General features: G+C 42.1%; 2 protein-coding genes across 4 annotated transcripts; one reads left to right on the top strand and one right to left on the bottom strand.

Moving 5' to 3' along the window:
- Positions 1-3,449: 3,449 nt before the first annotated feature.
- LOC111967416 (tetraspanin-7) lies at positions 3,450-10,868 on the bottom strand. Of its 2 annotated transcripts, none has more exons than XM_023992406.2 (8): positions 10,616-10,867; positions 7,530-7,718; positions 7,355-7,429; positions 6,974-7,069; positions 5,254-5,409; positions 4,988-5,071; positions 4,686-4,770; positions 3,450-4,054 (listed from the first exon to the last, which is right to left on the bottom strand). In XM_023992406.2, the coding sequence occupies exons 1-7, from the start codon at positions 10,700-10,702 to the stop codon at positions 4,702-4,704; spliced, it is 756 nt and encodes a 251-aa protein (XP_023848174.1). In that variant the 5' UTR covers positions 10,703-10,867; the 3' UTR covers positions 3,450-4,054; positions 4,686-4,701. The 2 variants fall into 2 exon arrangements, with proteins under 2 accessions (XP_023848174.1, XP_023848172.1); XM_023992404.2 differs by having other exon boundaries at positions 3,855-4,147; positions 10,616-10,868.
- A 1,152-nt stretch (positions 10,869-12,020) lies between these two features.
- srpx2 (sushi-repeat containing protein X-linked 2) lies at positions 12,021-20,083 on the top strand. 2 transcript variants are annotated; one of them, XM_023992403.2, is made up of 10 exons: positions 12,021-12,345; positions 15,711-15,791; positions 15,998-16,189; positions 16,310-16,486; positions 17,411-17,534; positions 17,632-17,753; positions 18,199-18,378; positions 18,513-18,646; positions 19,018-19,136; positions 19,235-20,083. In XM_023992403.2, exons 1-10 carry the CDS (start codon positions 12,276-12,278, stop codon positions 19,413-19,415), a joined length of 1,380 nt encoding a protein of 459 aa, XP_023848171.1. In that variant the 5' UTR covers positions 12,021-12,275; the 3' UTR covers positions 19,416-20,083. The 2 variants fall into 2 exon arrangements, with proteins under 2 accessions (XP_023848171.1, XP_023848170.1); XM_023992402.2 differs by having other exon boundaries at positions 19,015-19,136.
- The last annotated feature ends 108 nt before the right edge of the window (positions 20,084-20,191 follow it).

Below are 20,191 nucleotides of genomic sequence, written 5' to 3'. Positions count from 1 at the left end.
TAGCTGATGTTCTGAAAGAGCTGCAAAATCTGGACCCCTACAAATCAGCTGGGCTAGACAATCTGGACCCTCTCTTTCTAAAATTATCCACCGCAATTGTTGCAACCCCTATTACTAGCCTGTTCAACCTCTCTTTCGTATCGTCTGAGATCCCCAAAGATTGGAAAGCTGTCGCGGTCATCCCCCTCTTCAAAGGGGAAGACACCCTAGACCCAAACTGTTACAGACCTATATCTATCCTACCCTGCCTTTCTAAGGTCCTTGAAATGTGTAACTCCGCGTTGTTGTTTGTGTCGCACTGCTTTGCTTTATCTTGGCCAGGTCGCAGTTGTAAATGAGAACTTGTCCTCAACTGACCTACCTGGTTAAATAAAGCGAAATAAGAAATACTTTTTATATTTTTTTTTTTTGTGCATGAAAGTGTAACCAAAGCTATACCTGTAGAACTCGTAGCTGGACCTAGAGTAGTCCAACCTTCAAGACACCCTACTAATGCCTTTGTACGACACAGCCACAGAAACATGGCTGCCTTCCCAGTTAGCCTCCCAGTAATAACGTCATTGGAGACCCTCTCTGCACTGAGCTTTAGGAGACGAAAAGCTGTGGAAGGCTTAGGTGAACCATATGAGCCGAATGACACTTCCTTTTTGTCCCCAGACAGAATGAGATGCCTAATTGCTGTGTTGGCATCCACTGTCAGCTGGATGAAATCTGTTCGGGGAGAAAGATAATGTCTTGGCATTCGAATTATATTCATATTGACAAAATATATACAACATATCATCTAATACAACATATCAGCTAATAAGTCAATTTAATTCACCTCTTGAAGGCCAACATTGAGCCCTACCAGTTCTCACAGTCTCACGTCAGAATTAGACGTTCATCCATGTTTCTCAAAGGTCAAATTTAGAAGTTGTTCCAAACGTCAAATTTCAAAGTGTTTAAAGTTAAGTTTGGGCATTAACTCTGACTTTTTAAGATTAGGAATGAACTCAGAATGTTTAAGGTTAGGCATTAACTCAGAATGTTTAAGTTAAGGGATAAGGAGAGCTTGTGGCCTATAGGTGTGTTAGTTCACGGGTGTGTAATATTGCACAAAGTATATCTGAGGGAGACTGGGTGTGTGTGCCAAAACATGTATTATGTCCAGAACTCCTCTCTGGTCTTGGGAACTGAACAACTAGGACATCTGTGACTGTGAAGAAGAAGAGTCAACTATAACTGCACGCCTTATAACAAAGATCCGTTGTATATGTTATTGAGCAAGCGACTTAGTCATGCTTGCATACATTTTAAGTATGGGTGGTCCTAGAAATCGAACCTACTATCCTGCCATTGCAAGCACCATGCTCTACCAAATGAGCTAGAGGACCAGTGGTTACAAAAACAAAATAGCAATCAATCAGATTTAGTCTATAGAGTATATGAATAGGGGGAGCCTGGTCCTATATCAGCACTCCTACTCTGAGACACAATTGTGAATACAGGCCCAGGTCAGAATACTCACCTTGAGACACTCGAAGGCAGGTCTCAGTTATTTTACTTCATTCTCTTGCTTTCCTGTGCCCTCTGCTGGCATGTATTCTGTATCTCCCTCAACGTTTTCTGCATGATAAAAACGAAGTCAGCATATCGCATTTTATGGTATCCATATATTTTGAAAACAAAAAACAAGATAACAGGGATGACTAGCACAAAAGTCATGATATAAAGATTTAGCATTTCTCAAATCGGTTCTACCCTTAYCTGTTGCTCAGCCCTCTGCTGCTGCTGAAACAACCATATGTCCGTGGTGTTGATTCAAGGAGCACAAAACAGATGCAGTGATCACAATGACATACATTTCAAGCACTTAATTGTAATGAGGGCAAATGTTCTTAATTTCACCGGTGTCGAACATGGTAGGCCTATGCTTCATCAAGGCGGGAACTTGATGTTGATGCTTGAGATGAGTGTCACGAAACGAGGCGACTCAAATTAGGCAGGACTTGACAACTTTTTGTTTCTTACCAAGGCAGAAATCCCACTCGTCGTCGTCCAGGTCTAGCATAACAGTCGACTTGAGAAGAAACTTGGGAGACTGGTCATTAGTTTCTCCATAGCCCCACCATCTTAACATTTTTCTTCAGTGCAGACCTTGGGGTGAATGTATTTCTGCACTGAGGGCAACTGTAGTTTAAATCCTCGCCATTCCAACAGTATGTCACACGGCTCATGCAGTAACTGTGTCCATATGGGATAGTCACTGGAAACCATTTTGCAACGCAAACTACTTTCTATTTGACGAGGTCAGGTAGGCCTCTACCCATATCGTTCCGTTCCTAGTGAAAACACCCTAGGTATATTCAGTTCACACCTTTTCCTTCAATAAAAAAAACACAAGGTAGGCCTAGAAAAACAGTCTCATTCGAATGCGACCCAGTTGTTTAACTTCTTATGGCTGGGGGCAGTATTGAGTAGCTTGGATGAATAAGGTGCCCAGATTAAACTGCCTGCTACTCAGGCCCAGAAGCTAAGATATGCATATTATTAGTGTATTGGATAGCAAACACTTTGAAGTTTCTAAAACTGTTTGAATGATGTCTGTGAGTATAACAGAACTCATATGCCAGGCAAAAACCTGAGAAAAAGTCCAACCCGGAAGTGGGAAATCTGAGGTTTTGTAGGTTTGCCTATCCAATATACAGTGTCTATGGGGTCATATTCCACTAGATGTCAGTCTTTAGAACCTTGTTTGATGCTTCTACTGTGAAGGATGAGGGAATAAGAGCTGATTGAGTCGGGTCTGGCAGAGTGCCATGAGCTCACTCAGGCGCACCCCCATGAGAGTTAGCTGAATTCCATTGCATCTCTACAAAGGAATTCTCCGGTTGAAACATTACTGAAGATTTGTGAAAAAACATCCTACATTGATTCTATACATCGCTTGACATGTTTCTACGAACTGTAATGGAATTTTTTTACTTTGTCTGGCCTGCGCGTCATGAATTTGGATTTTGGAACTAAACGCGCGAAGAAAAATGAGGTTTTTGGACATAAATGATGGACTTTATCGAACAAAACAAACATTTATTGTGGAACTGGGATTCCTGGGAGTGCATTCTGATGATCAAAAATAAGTGAATATTTATAATGCCATTTCTGACTTCTGTTGACTCCACAACATGGCGGGTACCTGTATGGCTTGTTTTTGTGTCTGAGCGCCATACTCAGTTTATTGCATGGTGTACTTTTTCCGTAAAGTTTTTTTTTTTTTTTTTTTTTTTAATCTGACAGCGGTTGCATTAAAGAGTTTAGGTACCTTTATTTTCTTTTCAAGTATTTTACATGTAGTTTCCACAAATCAACAACCATTAACACTGACAATTATTTTCATCTGAGGAAATGCATATTTTTTGAAACCGTGAACACAAGACTTGCACACAAAAGTTCCAGTAAATCACATGAAAGGCTTATAAAACACCTTTATGTTCCCACGAGAATCATGGTGGTGTATAATTGTTCTCTTCTCTATTAACTAAGTGTCCACAGCATGCAATCCATCCCTCTACCCGCAAAGGCTACTACACAACTTCCAATACTTTTCTCCCCGTCTCCACAGAAGAGATGGAAGTTACTGTGGTGTTACAGATGGCCTAATCAGTCACTACTACAGTCACTGTAATGCTGAACATGAAAATAGCAGACTACAGTAAGATCCCTTTAACCACATGATGCCATATAACTAGAATATGACGGCAGCATTTATGATGGAGAATGAAATGAATATGGACATAAACATTAATATTTTTGCTAAGCTCACCAAATAAATTGCAATACATATGTCATGTATAATAACATTAAAACAGACAATGAATGAAAATTACATTTATAAAGTATGTGAATCCCAAATAAACATTCAAGCACAATAAACTGTATTCCACTAGTCTTAGCAAGACAAAGCTTAATCAAAACGATGGAGAACTGCAGACATAGATCCCTTATGGTTTCCAATAACTTTTTCCCTTCAGTCTGGTTGCCATCGAAAAGTGAGTGTCAGCGAGAGTGTATTCTGAAATGACAGAACCATTACACATAGACCAAGGATTAAAACTACACACGTTCCCTTTGAGTCAGTGTGCGTCATGACCTGCCCGTTAGTGACCTGCAAAAGAAATGTCAATAAAAAGACAAGTGACATGTTAGAAGGGTTGTAGTCATTAACATTCCCATGAGTTTGATTGGTGCATCAATAATATAATATAATTGTCACATGTGCCAAATACAACTTTACAAGCCCTTTTAACCAACAATGCAGTTGTTGTTTAAAAAATATGTAATTAACCTGATGTGACAATAATCAATGTTACATCAGGTTGGGGATTTCAGCCACTGGTCTTACTCAACTGTTGAGCATATTACTGATACACTGTACTACATTTCAACATGATCACCTTCCTAGGTAATGAATACTACATCTGATGTGCAGAAGTAGGCATTTCCTTACATGAAAATGCTCTCGTCCGTAGAGGGAGAATCAAGAAGCTGGTACACAGCAACTTAAGTGACCAAACCAAGTACAGGGGTTCCAGTATAGTGTACTATATGACAATAACATTTACATTTTGGGCACTCTAAAGACATGACTTCAATAACAATATGAGGCATGGGAGCCCACAGTACTAGTCCATGTAGGGTACTACCTGTGGAAGGACACTGCTAGACCATCTCGTACTGGTTGTTGGTGATGTATCGAGACAAGCAGCAGGCCAAGAACACCCCAATGAGCTAGGCAGAAAGTTAAACAGTTTCAATTAGGATGTGAAGACAAAATTGACATGCACTCACTTCATGTATAAGGAAAAAAAGTGAAATCTATCATTTTCTTGATGATCTCACAACATTTCAAGATCCATGTTACTGGTAATAACATTGTATATTTTTCCCCCTAGAGATTATTATGCCTACAGGCCAATATCAAATAAAGGCTCTTCAATGGATGTACCTGGAAGAACGCAATTCCAAAAGATATTCCGGCAATGATTCCCAGGTTAGACTCCATCAAAGTGGTCACCTTTATGAAGCAGCCCTAAAACATGTTAAGCAGAAGGAAAATTAAAACGTTTTAAACATGGTTTCTCAAGGTTATAGCTGTTCATTACGCATACTGGACTGGCAATACTTAGTCTAAAAGACTGGTAAACTATGAACCACAGCTCTGACATAATTCTGTATGATATGATTGATAATGATATGCGGCAGTGCTCTCACCGTGTTATACACAAAGTCGTGAGCCTTGTCAAGGTCCTTGAGGTTCTCGACAGCGCAGACATTGTTCTCTTTGCAACAGCTGTCAGGGATGCCTTGGTCTTTGAAGTACTTTGTTGTGTTCCAGTCCTCGTAACTATGCACTCCACAGCAATGCAACTGCACAAAACACACATTTACTTATTATCAAGAGGAAATAACAATGTTAACTTCCAATTCCTAATTCTATGGTTGACTTAGCCATGTGGACAAAGCAAGTTTCAATGTCACGTGCACAAGTACAGTGAAATGACTTTGCTTGCTCTTTCCCAACAATTCAGTAATCAATATTGGTAGTACTATACATGTTTTTTTGTTTTTTTTAAAGTCAAGTAGAACAGAAACACACGAGATAAGAACATGAGAAATTAAGCAAGCTACATACAGGCTCAGTAGCTACATGCAGGCTCAGTGGCTACATACAGGCTCAGTGGCTACAGTGGCTACATACAGGCCCATCGGCTATATACAGGCTCAGTTCCAGGCTCAGTAGCTACATACAGGCTCAGTTCCAGGCTCAGTAGCTACATACAGGCTCAGTTCCAGGCTCAGTAGCTACATACAGGCTCAGTGGCTACATACAGGCCCATCGGCTATATACAGGCTCATTCCATCGGCTATATACAGGCTCAGTTCCAGGCTCAGTAGCTATATACAGGCTCAGTAGCTACATACAGGCTCAGTAGCTACATACAGGCCTCAGTAGCTACATACAGGCTCAGTAGCTACATACAGCTCAGAGCTACATACCGGCTCAGTACTACATACAGGCTCAGTGGCTAATATACAGGCCCAGCGGCTATATACAGGCTCAGTTCCAGGCTCAGTAGCTACATACAGGCTCAGTGGCTACATACAGGCTCAGTAGCTACATACAGGCTCAGTGGCTATATACAGGCCAGCGGCTATATACAGGCCAGCGGCTATATACAGGCTCAGCGGCTATATACAGGCTCAGTTCCAGGCTCAGTAGCTATATACAGGCTCAGTAGCTATATACAGGCTCATTTCCAGGGTCAGAAGCTATATACAGGCTCGGTCGGTAGCTATATACAGGCTCGGTCGGTAGCTATATTCAGGCTTGGTAGCTTAATACAGGCTCAGTTCCAGGGTCAGTAGCTATATACAGGCTCAGTTCCAGGGTCAGAAGCTATACACAGGCTCAGAAGCTATATACAGGCTCAGTTCCAGGGTCAGTAGCTATATACAGGTCAGCTCTCAGGCGTCAGGAAGCTATATACAGGCTCAGTAGCTATATACAGGCTCAGTTCCAGGGTCAGAAGCTATATACAGGCTCAGTAGCTATATAAAAAAAAGTGTCAGTTTCAGGGTCAGTGCCAATGCCCATGCCATATTTACAATGTGCAGGGATACTAAATCATACTAAACTATCATACTAAATCAGATCATGTTAAAAGGTGGTTCTATTGTACATCAATGAGTTATTCAATAATGGTGGAGGAGGCTCATAACCTAATACAATCGTATACCAACAAGCTCTATGCAGCTCTGAAACCAGATGGTGAAGCGTGACCATCTGTACTGTAGAAGTTGTTTATAGCAACACTTCTACAGGGTCTTTGATCAAATTCAGCTGCCATTTCTCTAAACAGCATGTTTTGTGTTGTTTGCAAAGGAACCAAACACAGTTAGGCTTCACATTGAATAACATAATACCACTTACAGTCTTCTGGATGTTGTCAACCACAGAGCTTTTGGGGTCAGTGGTATTGTAGTTCGTCACAGCGTCTTTATAGGCATCACCTAATACAGCCTTTATCTGCAAGAAACCAAACATTAACTGGGTTTGATTTGTGGCCAACTGAACCCTATAGTAATGTCAAGTATATTGTAAGTCACCTCAGAAGTACCTGCACATTGGTGTATGCTCATCTATAGTTCACCGCAACGTTTCGACCAGAACGTCTTCCAGACGYTGCAGTAAACTATATGGGAACATCCCTCAGTGCACAGATATGTCCATTCCTTATATATAACCGTTTTTGTACCCAGCACCTGGTAAATTGTTAGATGTGGGAACACTACTTTKGAACTAATCTCTCACCTCATGTCTGAATAAGAAGCCAGAGATGCCGGCCACAAACTCAGCTATGAACACCAGCACCAGGAACATGGCATACTGAGGGGAGAGAAACAACTCATCAATTAACATACAACAAAGACAAACATTTGAAGAGAATGTGCAAATACAAAATGTAACACATCACAGTGCAACTGACCAGCTTCAGCATCCATGGGCTACCGCGGCATGTAGCGAAGCAACCAAACAGGCCAAAAATGATGATGATGGCTCCAGTCCCGATGAGGACATATGGTGCGTTGGTGCTCTTCTCAGAGGCCAGCTGGAAATAAGCTTCCAGGCTCACCTTCCCCCATACTCCAACAGCCAGAAGGATAACCCCTGTAAACTGGGAGAAAGCACAGACAGTCAGCTCCAATCTCAGGTAATGTACCTAGGGGATGTTTCAGAGGTTTGACCTAGTTCTGACACAAACTCAAGATTTAAAGCGGGAAAAAACAAACCTCTTTATTATACACCTTGAACACCTAACAATTATATTCAGCTCAGTGTGATGTCAGGGGCCAGTACACACTTACATGGTATATCAAAAGGGATTGATATGCAATCGATCCCTATCCCAGTCTGCGGTCCCCACATGCTTCAAGATGGCCACCATTGTTACTGTTCCCAAGAAAGCTAAGGTTGAACTAAATGACTATCGCCCCGTAGCACTCATCTCTGTCATCATGAAGTGCTTTGAGAGACTAGTAAAGGATCATATCACCTCCACCTTACCCGTCACCCACCCTAGACCACCTGCAATTTACAGACGATGCAATCGCCACCACACTGCCCTAACCCATCTGGACAAGAGGAATACCTACGTAAGAATGCTGTTCATTGACTACAGCTCAGCATTCAACACCATAGTACCCTCCAAACGAATTATTAAGCTTAAGACCCTGGGTCTCGACCCCGCCCTGTGAAACTGGGTCCAGGACTTCCTGACGGGCCGCCCCAGGTGGTGAAGTTAGGAAACAACATCTCCACTCCGCTGACCCTCAACACTGGGGCCTCACAAGGGTGCCTTCTCAGCCCTCTCCTGTACTCCCTGTTCACCCATGACTGTGTGGCCATGCATGCCTCCAACTCAATCATCAAGTTTGCAGATACTACAGTGGTAGGCTTGATTACCAACAACGACGAGACAGCCTACAGGGAGGAGGTGAGGGCCCTCGGAGTGTGGTGTCAGGAAAATAACCTCTCACTCAATGTCAGCAAAACAAAAAGAGATGATTGTGGACTACAGGAAACAGCAAAGGGAGCATCCCCTTATCCACATCGACGGGACAGTAGTGGAGAAAGTGGAACGTTTTAAGTTCCTCTGTGTACATGTCACCGACAAACTGAAATGGTCCACGCACACTGATAGTGTGGTGAAGGCGCAACAGGAGGCAGAATTTTTCTTGGCTTATCACCGAAAACCCTCACTAACTTTTACAGGTGCACAATTGAGAGCATCCTGTTGGGCTGTATCACCGCCTGGTACGGCAACTGCACCGCCCACAACCGTAAGGCTCTCCAGAGGGTGGTGTGTCTGCACAACGCATCACCGGGGGTAAACTACCTGCCCTCCAGGACACCTACAACACACGATGTCACAGCAAGGCAAAAAATATAATCAAGGACAAAAACCACCCGAACCACTACCCGTTCACCCCACTTCCATCCAGAAGGTGAGGTCAGTACAGGTCCATCAAAGCTGGGACAGAAAGATTGAAAAACAGCTTCTATCTCAAGGCCATCAGACTGTTAAACAGTCACCACTAGCACAGACAGACAGCTGCCTACCTACAGACTTGATATCACTGGCCACTTTAATAAATGGAACACTAGCCACTTTAATAATGTTTACATATCTCACATTACTCATCTCATATGTATATACTGTATCCGTCACCATCTATTGCATCTTAGCTGCTCTGTCACTGCTCATCCATATATTTTAATACTTATATATTCTCATCCCATTCCTTTACTAGATTGTGTGTATTAGGTTTTGTTGAGGAATTGTTAGATATTACTTGTTAGATATTAGAAGCATAAACATTTCGCTACACATCTGCTAACCATGTGTATGTGACCAATAAAATTTGATTTGATTTAACCCAGCCACACTCACTGACACAACCAATAATAGCCCATGGTCTCACATCAGTGAGCTCAGCATCTTCCTTTGTATAATATCCCTTACTTTTACCAGTCATATACTCATAGACTGCAGTCATCAGTCCATCGGACCATGAATTATACAAATCACCCTCCATATAGCAATAAATGACAGCTGTGTTGTCATGAACTTTGAACCTATAAAAGCCACGTTTGATTAATGGCGTAGATAGAATAATATAAACTGTGAAGAAACACCATTGACAGATTATATTTACAGAACATTTGTCAAGAAAGCTGTTAGAAAATGTGAGCTGGCTAATGATCTTTTTTATTATTTATCTTTGACGACAATCTGCTAAAAATACAAATATGTTTACCTAAAAGTACTGCAAAAAAATATGTTTGAGATCATAATAGTTATTTAGTAAGAGAGTCGGAGGTTGTATCTCAATCAACAACCAGGCCTAACTTCGAATAGTCGTTCCCAACATCAGACAATTTGTCTATGAATGTCACCACGATCCCCGCAATCAAACCTTTAAACGTTTATTTTTTTATTTTACCTTTATTTAAGCTGGCAAGTCAGTTAAGAACAAATTCTTATTTTTCAATAACGGCCTACCCGGGCAAACCCTAACGACGCTGGGCCAATTGTGCGCCGCCCTATAGGACTCCCGATCATGGCAGGTTGTGATACAGCCCGTGATCGAACCAGGGTCTGTAGTGACGCCTCTAGCACTGAGATGCAGTGGCTTAGCCCACTGCGCCACTCGCGAGCCTATACTCGCGGGCTGCAACGCTCAAAACAAAAAAGAAACAATGTAACGTGGCTTTGCAACGTTGTCGCGGTTGGAGAAACGCACAACTTTCACAGACAGCATTGGCGCATAAACAATGTAAAGTAGCTCAAGAATTCGCTATATCCAACAATAAGTGATTATTTTCCAACAGTGTTTTCTAACTATCACGGGGAAATTGTGTTTTATTTTCAATAACTCGAGTCCTTACGTTTCAGCCAAAGCCTTACGTTATTCGTTTGTAAATTCCAATTGGATATGTTGGCATCGCCGCTAACTTAGCACATTGTTACCGTAACTCGCTTGCGTCAGTTATTTACAAGTCAACACTTACCCAAAATATGAGACTGTAAGAAATAAGAAAGGTTTTGAGACATGTAATCACTGGCTTAGTTTGAAGCCTTCTTGATGGGGGAGACATTATGGCTATTTCGCAGAAATTGGCAATCAAAACGTATCGTTGTTCCAAAGTGAGAGAAAARAAACACTTCCACAACGTCTTGCTGGAAAACTTTTGTCGACAAATCACAGAATCCAAGGAGAAGGGAAGTGTCGTCACTGATCCAGATTCACTTTCCTGTGAGGAAAACGTTAATTTCCTAGGATTTATGGGAAGTTTTATATTCGCTTGTATTTATGATGTTCCAAAATAATATAATAGGACAGAATATAATAACTWAATTTTTCACAGAGGAAACGTCAGTTGTGGCTAATCGGATGAGACAGTATACACATGACAAATACAAACTCTACAAGATACAAGAGTAATGCCGCTATACACGTGCAGCAATAACAAAGCGTTCTTCTTACCGTTTCGGTAAAAAGCTGAGGGATGGGGCTGGAGAAATGCAACCACTCTCAAATTCATAGATATAACTATGGATGCAAGGACTGACCATCCATGATATCAAAATTATAGTTTTGAGGTGATATGGTTTTTGTTTACATTCATTTGTTTACAAACATTGGAGTGAAACAAGCTTATATTTTGGGTTCTGATTGGGTGCGACAGTTGAACTAAGCTCATTGGGTATTTATACGTTATATTCTTCAAGAATCAAATGGGCAAATGTCATTAATTCAGAAGTCCAAAAACGGATGAAGCAACTGCAGATTGCCCCTTTAAATAGACTAAAAATGCGTACAGTCATCAGGGTGAAAACTCAAGTATTTATCTCGTAAAACCAAGGCAGACACTAGTGGGCTATCGGCATCAGCAGCCTGTGGCTTTTTAATAGACATGTATTTATTGTGACTTTTGCCGGAAATAGCATGTCCGGAACTAGCAAGTCCGACTTGCTGCGAACTGGTTGAACGCTGTTTCAATCGCTGATTGGCGCTTTAATGTATAATTTATTTGCCACTCTTGCGTGCGCAGTTAGCCCAACCAGTCGGCAGATCGCGCTATTATTATTTTTACGTCGTTTGGGCTAGTGTGCGGTCAGCAACATGATTGACAGTTTCAATATCCTACAGCTGCAAAAAGGATGCTGCATTTTGATTGTTGAAAATATCATTTATTTCAGTATGTGGATTTGAACATCTCTCATTGGTGTACTCAGAAAACAGGAAATCCATTGCGAATTCCTATCGATTTTAGTGCAACCATTAATATAATTATTTAACCACTGGTGGGTTAGGACTGTATCATAGTCCTTTATGGTAGCCCTTATAAGTAGTCCAACAACGCCTCCTAGCGGTAACTTCTCGAACAGTAAATGTGATAAACGAGGAGGATTTTGTCAGTAAAAATTGTCGCAAGGCTGGGTTGTCTGGAGCGTTGGTGGGATTATTCTTGATTTAGAGAGATATAACAAAAACAACGCTAATGATATTGTCAGTAAACAAAAAAACTATTAAATTAATTGACGGTTTCATTGTTGCCTTCAAATTTTCTGCGCTGTATGTTAGTCAATGGTCTCCACCTTGGCTACAGTAGATGCCCAGTGGAACCACTTTTAATCTGAATATTTGCGCTTCAAGACCGTGTTGGTATGTCACGATTCCACATCCTTTTCCTCTTCACGCTGACCTTTATTAGAGAGCTGCTGGGACACGATGAAGGTAAGATTTAGATATACTGCACTTTGACTTAGATTATTAATATGTTTCTTTACTCACAGTTTAAACTTTACATTAGCCTTGATGTACAACATGCATGCACATGTTATTCTATACCTGATGTTGCATAATCAGTTATGATTTGGACACTCTCAAACAATACTTTTGTAAACTACTATAAAATCATTAATGTCAGGACAGAGAAAAATGTTTTCCTTGTCAGTCTCATCTATGGTCCATGATACAGTCCATGCAATGGGGAGTGAGGACATACCTCCATCACCACAGTTATAGGGCAGTAAATAGAATGCAGCTGTAGTGGCATCTTTAGAGGGAACTGACAGAATACAAAGAGAGCATGGGGTATTTCCTGAAAAGAAACTCATCCACTCTTGTAACATTCTTTTTCAGTTAAGAAGGAGAGAGCAAAGAAGCCCAAATATGCCATCTATGCATTTTGTCATGAATATATACGTTTTGTAGGTGAATAGAAGTCCTCACTATAGTTACCTGTGTTTGTTATCTGATGTTGGGTATGTCACCCCCTTTCAGACCCCTGTAATTACAACTCCAATCACAGACAAATGACTGAGTATGCATGGACCAGCTGTGTCAAGGCCCTAATTTAACCCCTACAAGACAGTGATTTGAGTCACCTCAGATCCACCCAAACTCATACCTACTGCCAGTTGATAACAAAGCGAAAATCTAGTCGGCTAATGGATTGATTCTGGCTATGTCTCACCATTGCTATTATCACACATTCTCGTCATTTACCACTTCTCCAACTGAAATACAACGGTTGCTAATTGGGAATGGCCTTTCTAAACCTCAGCATGAGAATATATCAATTGAAGTACAGTTGGACTGCAGTGAATAGTGGGCTTGTGAAATCCACCCCCTCCAATATGACTCATTTCTCCTAGCTGGATGTTCTCCCTGCAGTGGTCATTGCATGTCTTCCTGGTAAAGTAACCGTCTCACTGGGAGCTGTTGGACGTGTGCCAGGCTGGTCTCACTGTGATGCACGTTGTGTCAGTCTGCCTTTTTACAACCTCACCGTCATCAGGCGGCCACAGCAGCAGCCTGCATTAGTGCTTTAATGGAAAATAGGCTGTTAGGGTGAAGAAGTGTTTGACTACTAATGTCTACCATGATGAGACATGTTGCAAAGGATTTCAATCACTGCAGAATGATTGTTGATTGGAGAATGGTTGGAGCATGTTTAACTATAAAGTTGATGTTTAAATGTTATTGTACAACTGCTGCTGAAATGTAAACTATCTTGAATACCGAAGAGTCTGTTTATAGACAGTAAATTAAAGATTATCCTCACTTGGATTTGCTAACATGAGAGAGACTCGAGTGATAGAAATCTACTGGCATGTTTTTATGTTATTCAGAGTCAGACTAGAAACAAGGCATTTGATGAAAAGTGTTGTAACATCAATCATTGTAACTTCTTCCAGTGGAAGTTTAGCAGTTTATTGCAAGTGCCCAAATTACTAACATTAGAAACTTTATTGAGATGTGTCACCATGAATTGAATTTTCATTGGTCTAAATAAAAAATAATGACTCATTATCTACCCCTGTAGGCTGGGCAAGCTATTCTAATATCTGAACCAATTTGTTGTTTCAAATACTCAGGGATAATACTCAGCTCAAAAAAAACTCAAATCTGGCAGCCCTCTTTCTAAACAGTAGAGTCTCTTATAAATATCCTTCAAGGGATTATGTTCGTGAAATAGGCTAGACCACAAGTGAGGGGAAAGAATGAGGGTGTTAAGGGAGACCTACTGTATGGAAAGTTAGATTCAGCTCCGAGGTTTAAAGATACAGTGTAGCGCTAAGTAGGCAAAAAGAGATGTTAACAGCTTTAGACCCAGTACTAACTAGTAATTACATTCAAAATGGAGTAGGGGACTTCTGCTTGCCAGCTTCATGTCATGATTTCAGTGCACATTCAGCAATGTGTGCCCAGTTAAGTCATTTCCCTACACTCTTTACTATTACCTTTTACTTCCATGTGATGCTAAAACACTTTTACGTTGCGATAAATGAAACGTCAGCCAACTAGAAAGTCAGTCTTTTGTCAGAGACATACTGGTTTGACTGGACTTCGGTTTTGGATCCAAACCCCTGGAGAGTTTTTTCCCTTATTGGAAATCCAGGTGTTAAATAGGAAGCTGGCTCAGGAAGGGACCAGAAACCAGGTTGTGCGGAACTGAGACTTTGTGGAAAAACCATTAGCATGCCAAAATACTTTCTCTGCGTAACCTATATTCCACTCTTCATGTTCTACGTCAAAATCATTTGATATTCATCACAAATAAGCATAATAAATACAAAAGTAGGTTTATGAGTGGGAAAGAACAGTACATATCGTCCATCAAATCAAATTTATTTATATAGCCCTTACATCCGCTGATATCTCAAAGTGCTGTACAGAAACCCAGCCTAAAACCCCAAACAGCAAGGAATGCAGGTGTAGAAGCACGGTGGCTAGGAAAAACTCCCTAGAAAGGCCAAAACCTAAGAAGAAACCTAGAGAGGAACCAGGCTATGACGGGTGGCCTGTCCTCTTCTGGCTGTGCCGGGTGGAGATTATAACAGAACATGGCCAAGATGTTCAAATGTTCATAAATGACCAGCATGGTCAAATAATAATAATCGCAGTAGTTGTCGAGGGTGCAACAGGTCAGCACCTCAGGAGTAAATGTCAGTTGGCTTTTTATAGCCGATCATTGAGAGTATCTCTACCGCTCCTGCTGTCTCTAGAGAGTTGAAAACAGCAGGTCTGGGACAGGTAGCACRTCCGGCGAACAGGTCAGGGTTCCATAGCCGCAGGCAGAACAGTTGAAACTTGAGCAGCAGCACGGCCAGGTGGACTGGGGACAGCAAGGAGTCATCAGGCCAGGTAGTCCTGGAGCATGGTCCTCGGGCTCAGGTCCTCCAAGAGAGAGAAAGAGAGAATTAGAAAGAGCATACTTAAATTCACACAGGACACCGGATAAGACAGGAGAAATACTCTAGATATAACAGACTGACCCTAGCCCCCCACACATAAACTACTGCAGCATAAATACTGGAAGCTGTGACAGGAGGGGTCAGGAGACACTGTGGCCCCATCCGATGATACCCCCGGACAGGGCCAAACAGGCAGGATATAACCCCACACACTTTGCCAAAGCACAGCCCCCACACCACTAGAAGGATATCTTCAACCAACTTACCATCCTGAGACAAGGCCGAGTATAGCCATAAGTATAGTCCATAACTACATTAGTGGCTAACAAATGGTTTTATTTTGTTGTATGCCTTGTTGCTATGACTGATCAGAGCTAATAAGTCTGTCATTGGTTTCAGGCTCTGAAACCACACTGCACAGCAGCTACAATGAGGTTGTTCCAGAGGAGGAGTACTACACTCCCCGACTGGACTACAGGAGTAAGTTAGGAGAACCACACAGTCACAACACTAACATTAGGAATAAGCTTGTCATAATGTAAGTGGACACTTACACTGAATTGGAAATCTATGTACCCCACATCACTGTTTTGAAATCAGTATCACTTGATGTCAATTGGGTCTATAGCACACTGGTCTTGGCGCTGTGTTCCAGTGTGTGATTAAACAGTGTTGTTTCGATGCAGATCCAAGATGGTGTCACTTTTTGAGCCTGGCCAATGGGGATGTGACCTGCCACTCCCCCCGTGGAGGGAACTACCGCAGCACCCTGGGCACCCTCTGCGAGATGACCTGTGACCGCGGCTACAAGCTGCTGGGCAGAACCTCTGTGCAGTGCATGCCCAACCGCCGTTGGTCTGGGACCAGTCACTGCCGCCGTAAGTACAGACAGATACATGTTATCTATTGTTAATGAAAAAGGACCTAAGTTTTCTTTAGAAAAACCTCCATAGGAGTAATTTGTATCTCTTTTTGACTATGGTGTGTTGACTCCACAGAGGTTCGTTGCAACGCGCTGCACCTGATCTGGCACGGCACGTACCACTGCACCCAGGGATACATGGTGGACTCCAGGTGTGATTACATCTGTGAGCCGGGGTACCGGATCGAGGGGGACCACTCTCGCACCTGTCTGGTTGGGGGGTCCTGGAGTGGGGCAGAGCCCATCTGTGAAGGTACAGCCTACACAGTGCCTCCAGAAAGTATTCACACCCCTTGACTTATTCCATATTTTGTTGTGTTGCAGCCTGAATTCAAAATAGATTATCTATTTTTTTCTCACCAATATACACACAGTACCTCATAATGACAGAGTGAAAACACATCTTTAGAAATGTTTGAAAATCTATTGAAAATAAAATACAGAAATATCTAATTTACATAAGCATTCACACCCGAGTCAATACATGTTAGAATCAGCTTTGGCAGCGATTACAGCTGTGAGTCTTTCTGGCTAAGTCTCTAAGAGCTTTGCACACCTGGATTGTACAATATTATTTTCAAAATTCTTCAAGCTCTGTCAAATTGGTTGTGGATCATTGCTAGACAACCATTTAAGTCTTTCCATATATTTTCAAGCATATTAAAGTCAAAAYTGTAACTCGGCAGCATTCACTGTCTTCTTGGTAAGTAACACTAGTGTAGATTTGGCCTTGGTGTTTTAGGTTATTGTCCTGATGAAAGGTGAATTCATCTCCCAGTGTTTGTTGGAAAGCAGACTGAACCAGGTTTTCCTCTTGGATTTTGCCTTTGCTTAGCTCTATTCCATTTCTTTTTTATCCTGAAAAACTCCCCAGTGCTTAATGATTGCAAGCATATGTTTGTTTGTTTCTTTCATAGGCCTGGGCAGCTCCCCATGGGCATGTCTCCCACAACACAAACACAACACAGATAGATACTCATCTAGTGCCTCTCTTTCCACATGTTTCATTTCCTTCTTTTGTCTTTGACTCAAGACCAAGACATATTTCTAAACTTCAAAGTTCCCTTCCCTCAAGAGGAATTGATTCAGTTGACCAAGACCAACAGATGTTAACATTTAACAAAAAAAAGTATGTATTATTGTTCTTCACTAGTTTACCAAACTGATGTTGTTTCAGATCATGATCCTCCCAAAATAAAGTGTCCCCTGTCCCGGGTGAAGGTCACAGAGCCTGGGAAACTAACCACCAGAGTGTCCTGGGACCCGCCGGTTGCCACGGATACTGCTGATAAAACATTAGAGTATGTCAGTCCTTTTTTACTGCATTTTCCCCTCTCCTCTTCTTCCCCTTTGCTTTATCTGGAGGTGAAACGTGTGTTTTTTTGTGTCTGTTTGCAGTGTAACGCTGATAGGCCAGCGGCCAGATAGCAACTTTAAAGAGGGGATAAACATTATCCGGTACACAGCACACGACCAAGCCAGGAACAGGGCTGCTTGCAAGTTCATTGTTCGGGTTGAGGGTAAGACATCACTGTCAATGTCAGACACAATGACCTGACATTGGACAAGAGCAAAACCCATACTTACAGGACAAACACATTATACAAACAAACATTCAACGTTCAACTGATACATTTCACCACGCAACTAAGTACTGGATTTTTCTTTTTACAGAGTATAAATCTAATTCCTTCAGTGACAAACAACAACCATATTTCCCTTATGGAGAATTTCTATAAACCCTTTATAGACATCCAAGAGTCATCATATCAGTACTGTTAGTGTGTACTGTTCGAAGATGGCTGCTTTGGGCCCGTATTCACCTAGCATCTCAGAGTAGGAGTGCTGATCTAGGATCAGGTCCCCCCTGTTCATATGATCTTATTTATTATTATCTAAACAACATAACTGAACATAGATCAGCAATTGGTTTGTGAATACAGGCTTTGCTCTCGCTCTCCCCAGTCAGGAGGTGTCCAGTCCTCAAGACCCCTCTCCATGGTTACCTCACCTGTGACTCTGACGGGAACAACTACGGGGCGGTGTGCGAGTACCACTGTGACGGGGGCCACGAGAGGCGGGGGACCTCCCGCCGAGTCTGCCAGTTCGACCGCAGCTGGACTGAGGCCCCCGCCGAGTGTGTCAGTTAGTATTGAGAGCCAATGACAGAGAATGACCTTCTGAAAGACCTGGTTTGTTGTGTTCGCAATTTAACTCATACATGTAAAGTGATTACACCAACAATACACTGTTTTTTTATTGTGTGCGCGCACATGTAGCAATGGAGTTTAAAACAGATGTGAACACAGCATCTGCCCTCCTGGACCAGTTCTATGACAAGAGGAGGCTTCTGATCGTGTCGGCACCTAACGTAGCCCATGGAGACTACAAGCTCCAGAACCTTATGGTGCAGGTGAGTCAAGAGACTGTATTCAACAGCGCCAGAACCGTAATGTGTCATTAGTAAATGGACCGACTGATCTATATTGAGTAGTTATTTAGGAGGCAAGGTGATCTATAGATCTGTTGGTCTCGACTCACCTTTAAAGTCGTTTGCAATGTCATACGCGCCCAGAATGACAGCTGGATGGTTAGGGAATTATCTGCTAGTCAGGGAAATGTTGCATTCAACTTACTTTTACTTGGGAACGAAGGACTATGTGGAAGGTAAGGCTTCCACAAGAGAGCGCCACTGCTAGCTACTACGGGATTTAATACAAATGAAATATAAGCAGCTTGTTTTTATGATTGTGACCATGCTTGGGGTGTTTTCCTGCCTAGAAGGCAGATTGTGGTCTGGACCTACGACAAGTGACGGTGATTGAGCTGCTAGGTTCCCCCCCTCGAGAAGTGGGCCGCATCAAGGGACGTCACCTGGACACTGAGGTCATCGAGGGTCTGAGGTAAGGGGATCTCGCATAATCATGTTGGCTGCACTCCATCTTCAAGTACACCATCACTGACTTGACACTAAATGGTTCTGGTGCTGTATGTTGTACAGGCAGGCTTTCAGGATCTCCAGATCCTACTTCAACATGGTGCTGTTGGACAAGGATGGTTTGGACCACGAGAGATTCATCACTCCCACCACATCCGATGAGCTCTTCTCATACATCGACGATAACCTGTTGGATGAAGAAGAACGACGTCGGCTGGAGTTGCACAGAGACTACTGTGACTAAGACAGTGGTTTGGGGAGGTCAGACACTTGTGTAGATAGCGCAGAGGAAAAAGCTTTGCTATGTAGAGATACAATCATGTACACCGGGGTGGCCCAGAATAGAGAGAGAAACAAGGAAACACGCAGGTAACAGCTCTGTTAGTGAAATGTTTCCACTGGCTGATAGATAATGATCTGATAGATTTAGAGATAGAGATAGCCTGTTTTTACACGTCTAAAAGTATAGAAACGTATGTACGCATCTTTTTTTACTTCACTACCCATACTGCACTGTAACAAACGTGGATGATTACAGGTTTAGGCATTTCACATATTTATTAGGTGAATGAATAAAATATTTGATACAGCCATAGCAGGGGAGGCTGCTGAGGGGAGGACGGCTCATAATAACAGATGAAACGGAGAGAGTGGAATGGCGTTTGATACCATTCCACTTATTCCGCTCCAGTCATTACCACGATCCTGTCCTCCCCAATTAAGGTGCCACCAACCTCCTGTGAGCCATAGTAAAAGCAAACTTGACTCAAGTTACAGTATGAAAGATAATGACATTTACTTTCAAGACTATAAATAAGAGGATAGAGGTTGAGAAATAAAGTTGGTCATTTTTAGTGCAACTGATCATATTTACATACATATTTCAATGTACCACATGCTTGACATCCCTATCACAGGTACAGTATTTTCATTTGATTGCCATGAAGCACCACACAAGATGTGATATGGACCAAAAATGGACACAATTTTTCAGTGCCTTCGAGTGCAACAGAGATTCAG

Source organism: Salvelinus sp. IW2-2015, linkage group LG8 (genome assembly GCF_002910315.2).
Source record: "Salvelinus sp. IW2-2015 linkage group LG8, ASM291031v2, whole genome shotgun sequence".
NCBI classification, from domain to species: Eukaryota; Metazoa; Chordata; class Actinopteri; order Salmoniformes; family Salmonidae; genus Salvelinus; species Salvelinus sp. IW2-2015.
The sequence above is the reverse complement of the archived record's forward strand: the minus strand, read 5'-3'. Positions and strand labels throughout refer to the sequence as shown.

What these genes read in the sequence shown, in the direction of transcription:
- LOC111967416 (XM_023992404.2), bottom strand. Translation starts at nt 10,702, where the DNA reads ATGTCTCCCCCATCAAGAAGGCTTCAAACTAAGCCAGTGATTACATGT. An exon ending in GCCCATGGATGCTGAAGCTG is followed by an intron (nt 7,430 to 7,529) that starts GTCAGTTGCACT and finishes CTCTCCCCTCAG; the next exon opens with TATGCCATGTTCCTGGTGCT. An exon ending in ACGACTTTGTGTATAACACG is followed by an intron (nt 5,072 to 5,253) that starts GTGAGAGCACTG and finishes AACATGTTTTAG; the next exon opens with GGCTGCTTCATAAAGGTGAC.
- srpx2 (XM_023992402.2), top strand. Translation starts at nt 12,276, where the DNA reads ATGTCACGATTCCACATCCTTTTCCTCTTCACGCTGACCTTTATTAGA. An exon ending in GGCAGAGCCCATCTGTGAAG is followed by an intron (nt 16,487 to 17,410) that starts GTACAGCCTACA and finishes ATGTTGTTTCAG; the next exon opens with ATCATGATCCTCCCAAAATA. An exon ending in GGCCCCCGCCGAGTGTGTCA is followed by an intron (nt 18,379 to 18,512) that starts GTTAGTATTGAG and finishes GCGCACATGTAG; the next exon opens with CAATGGAGTTTAAAACAGAT.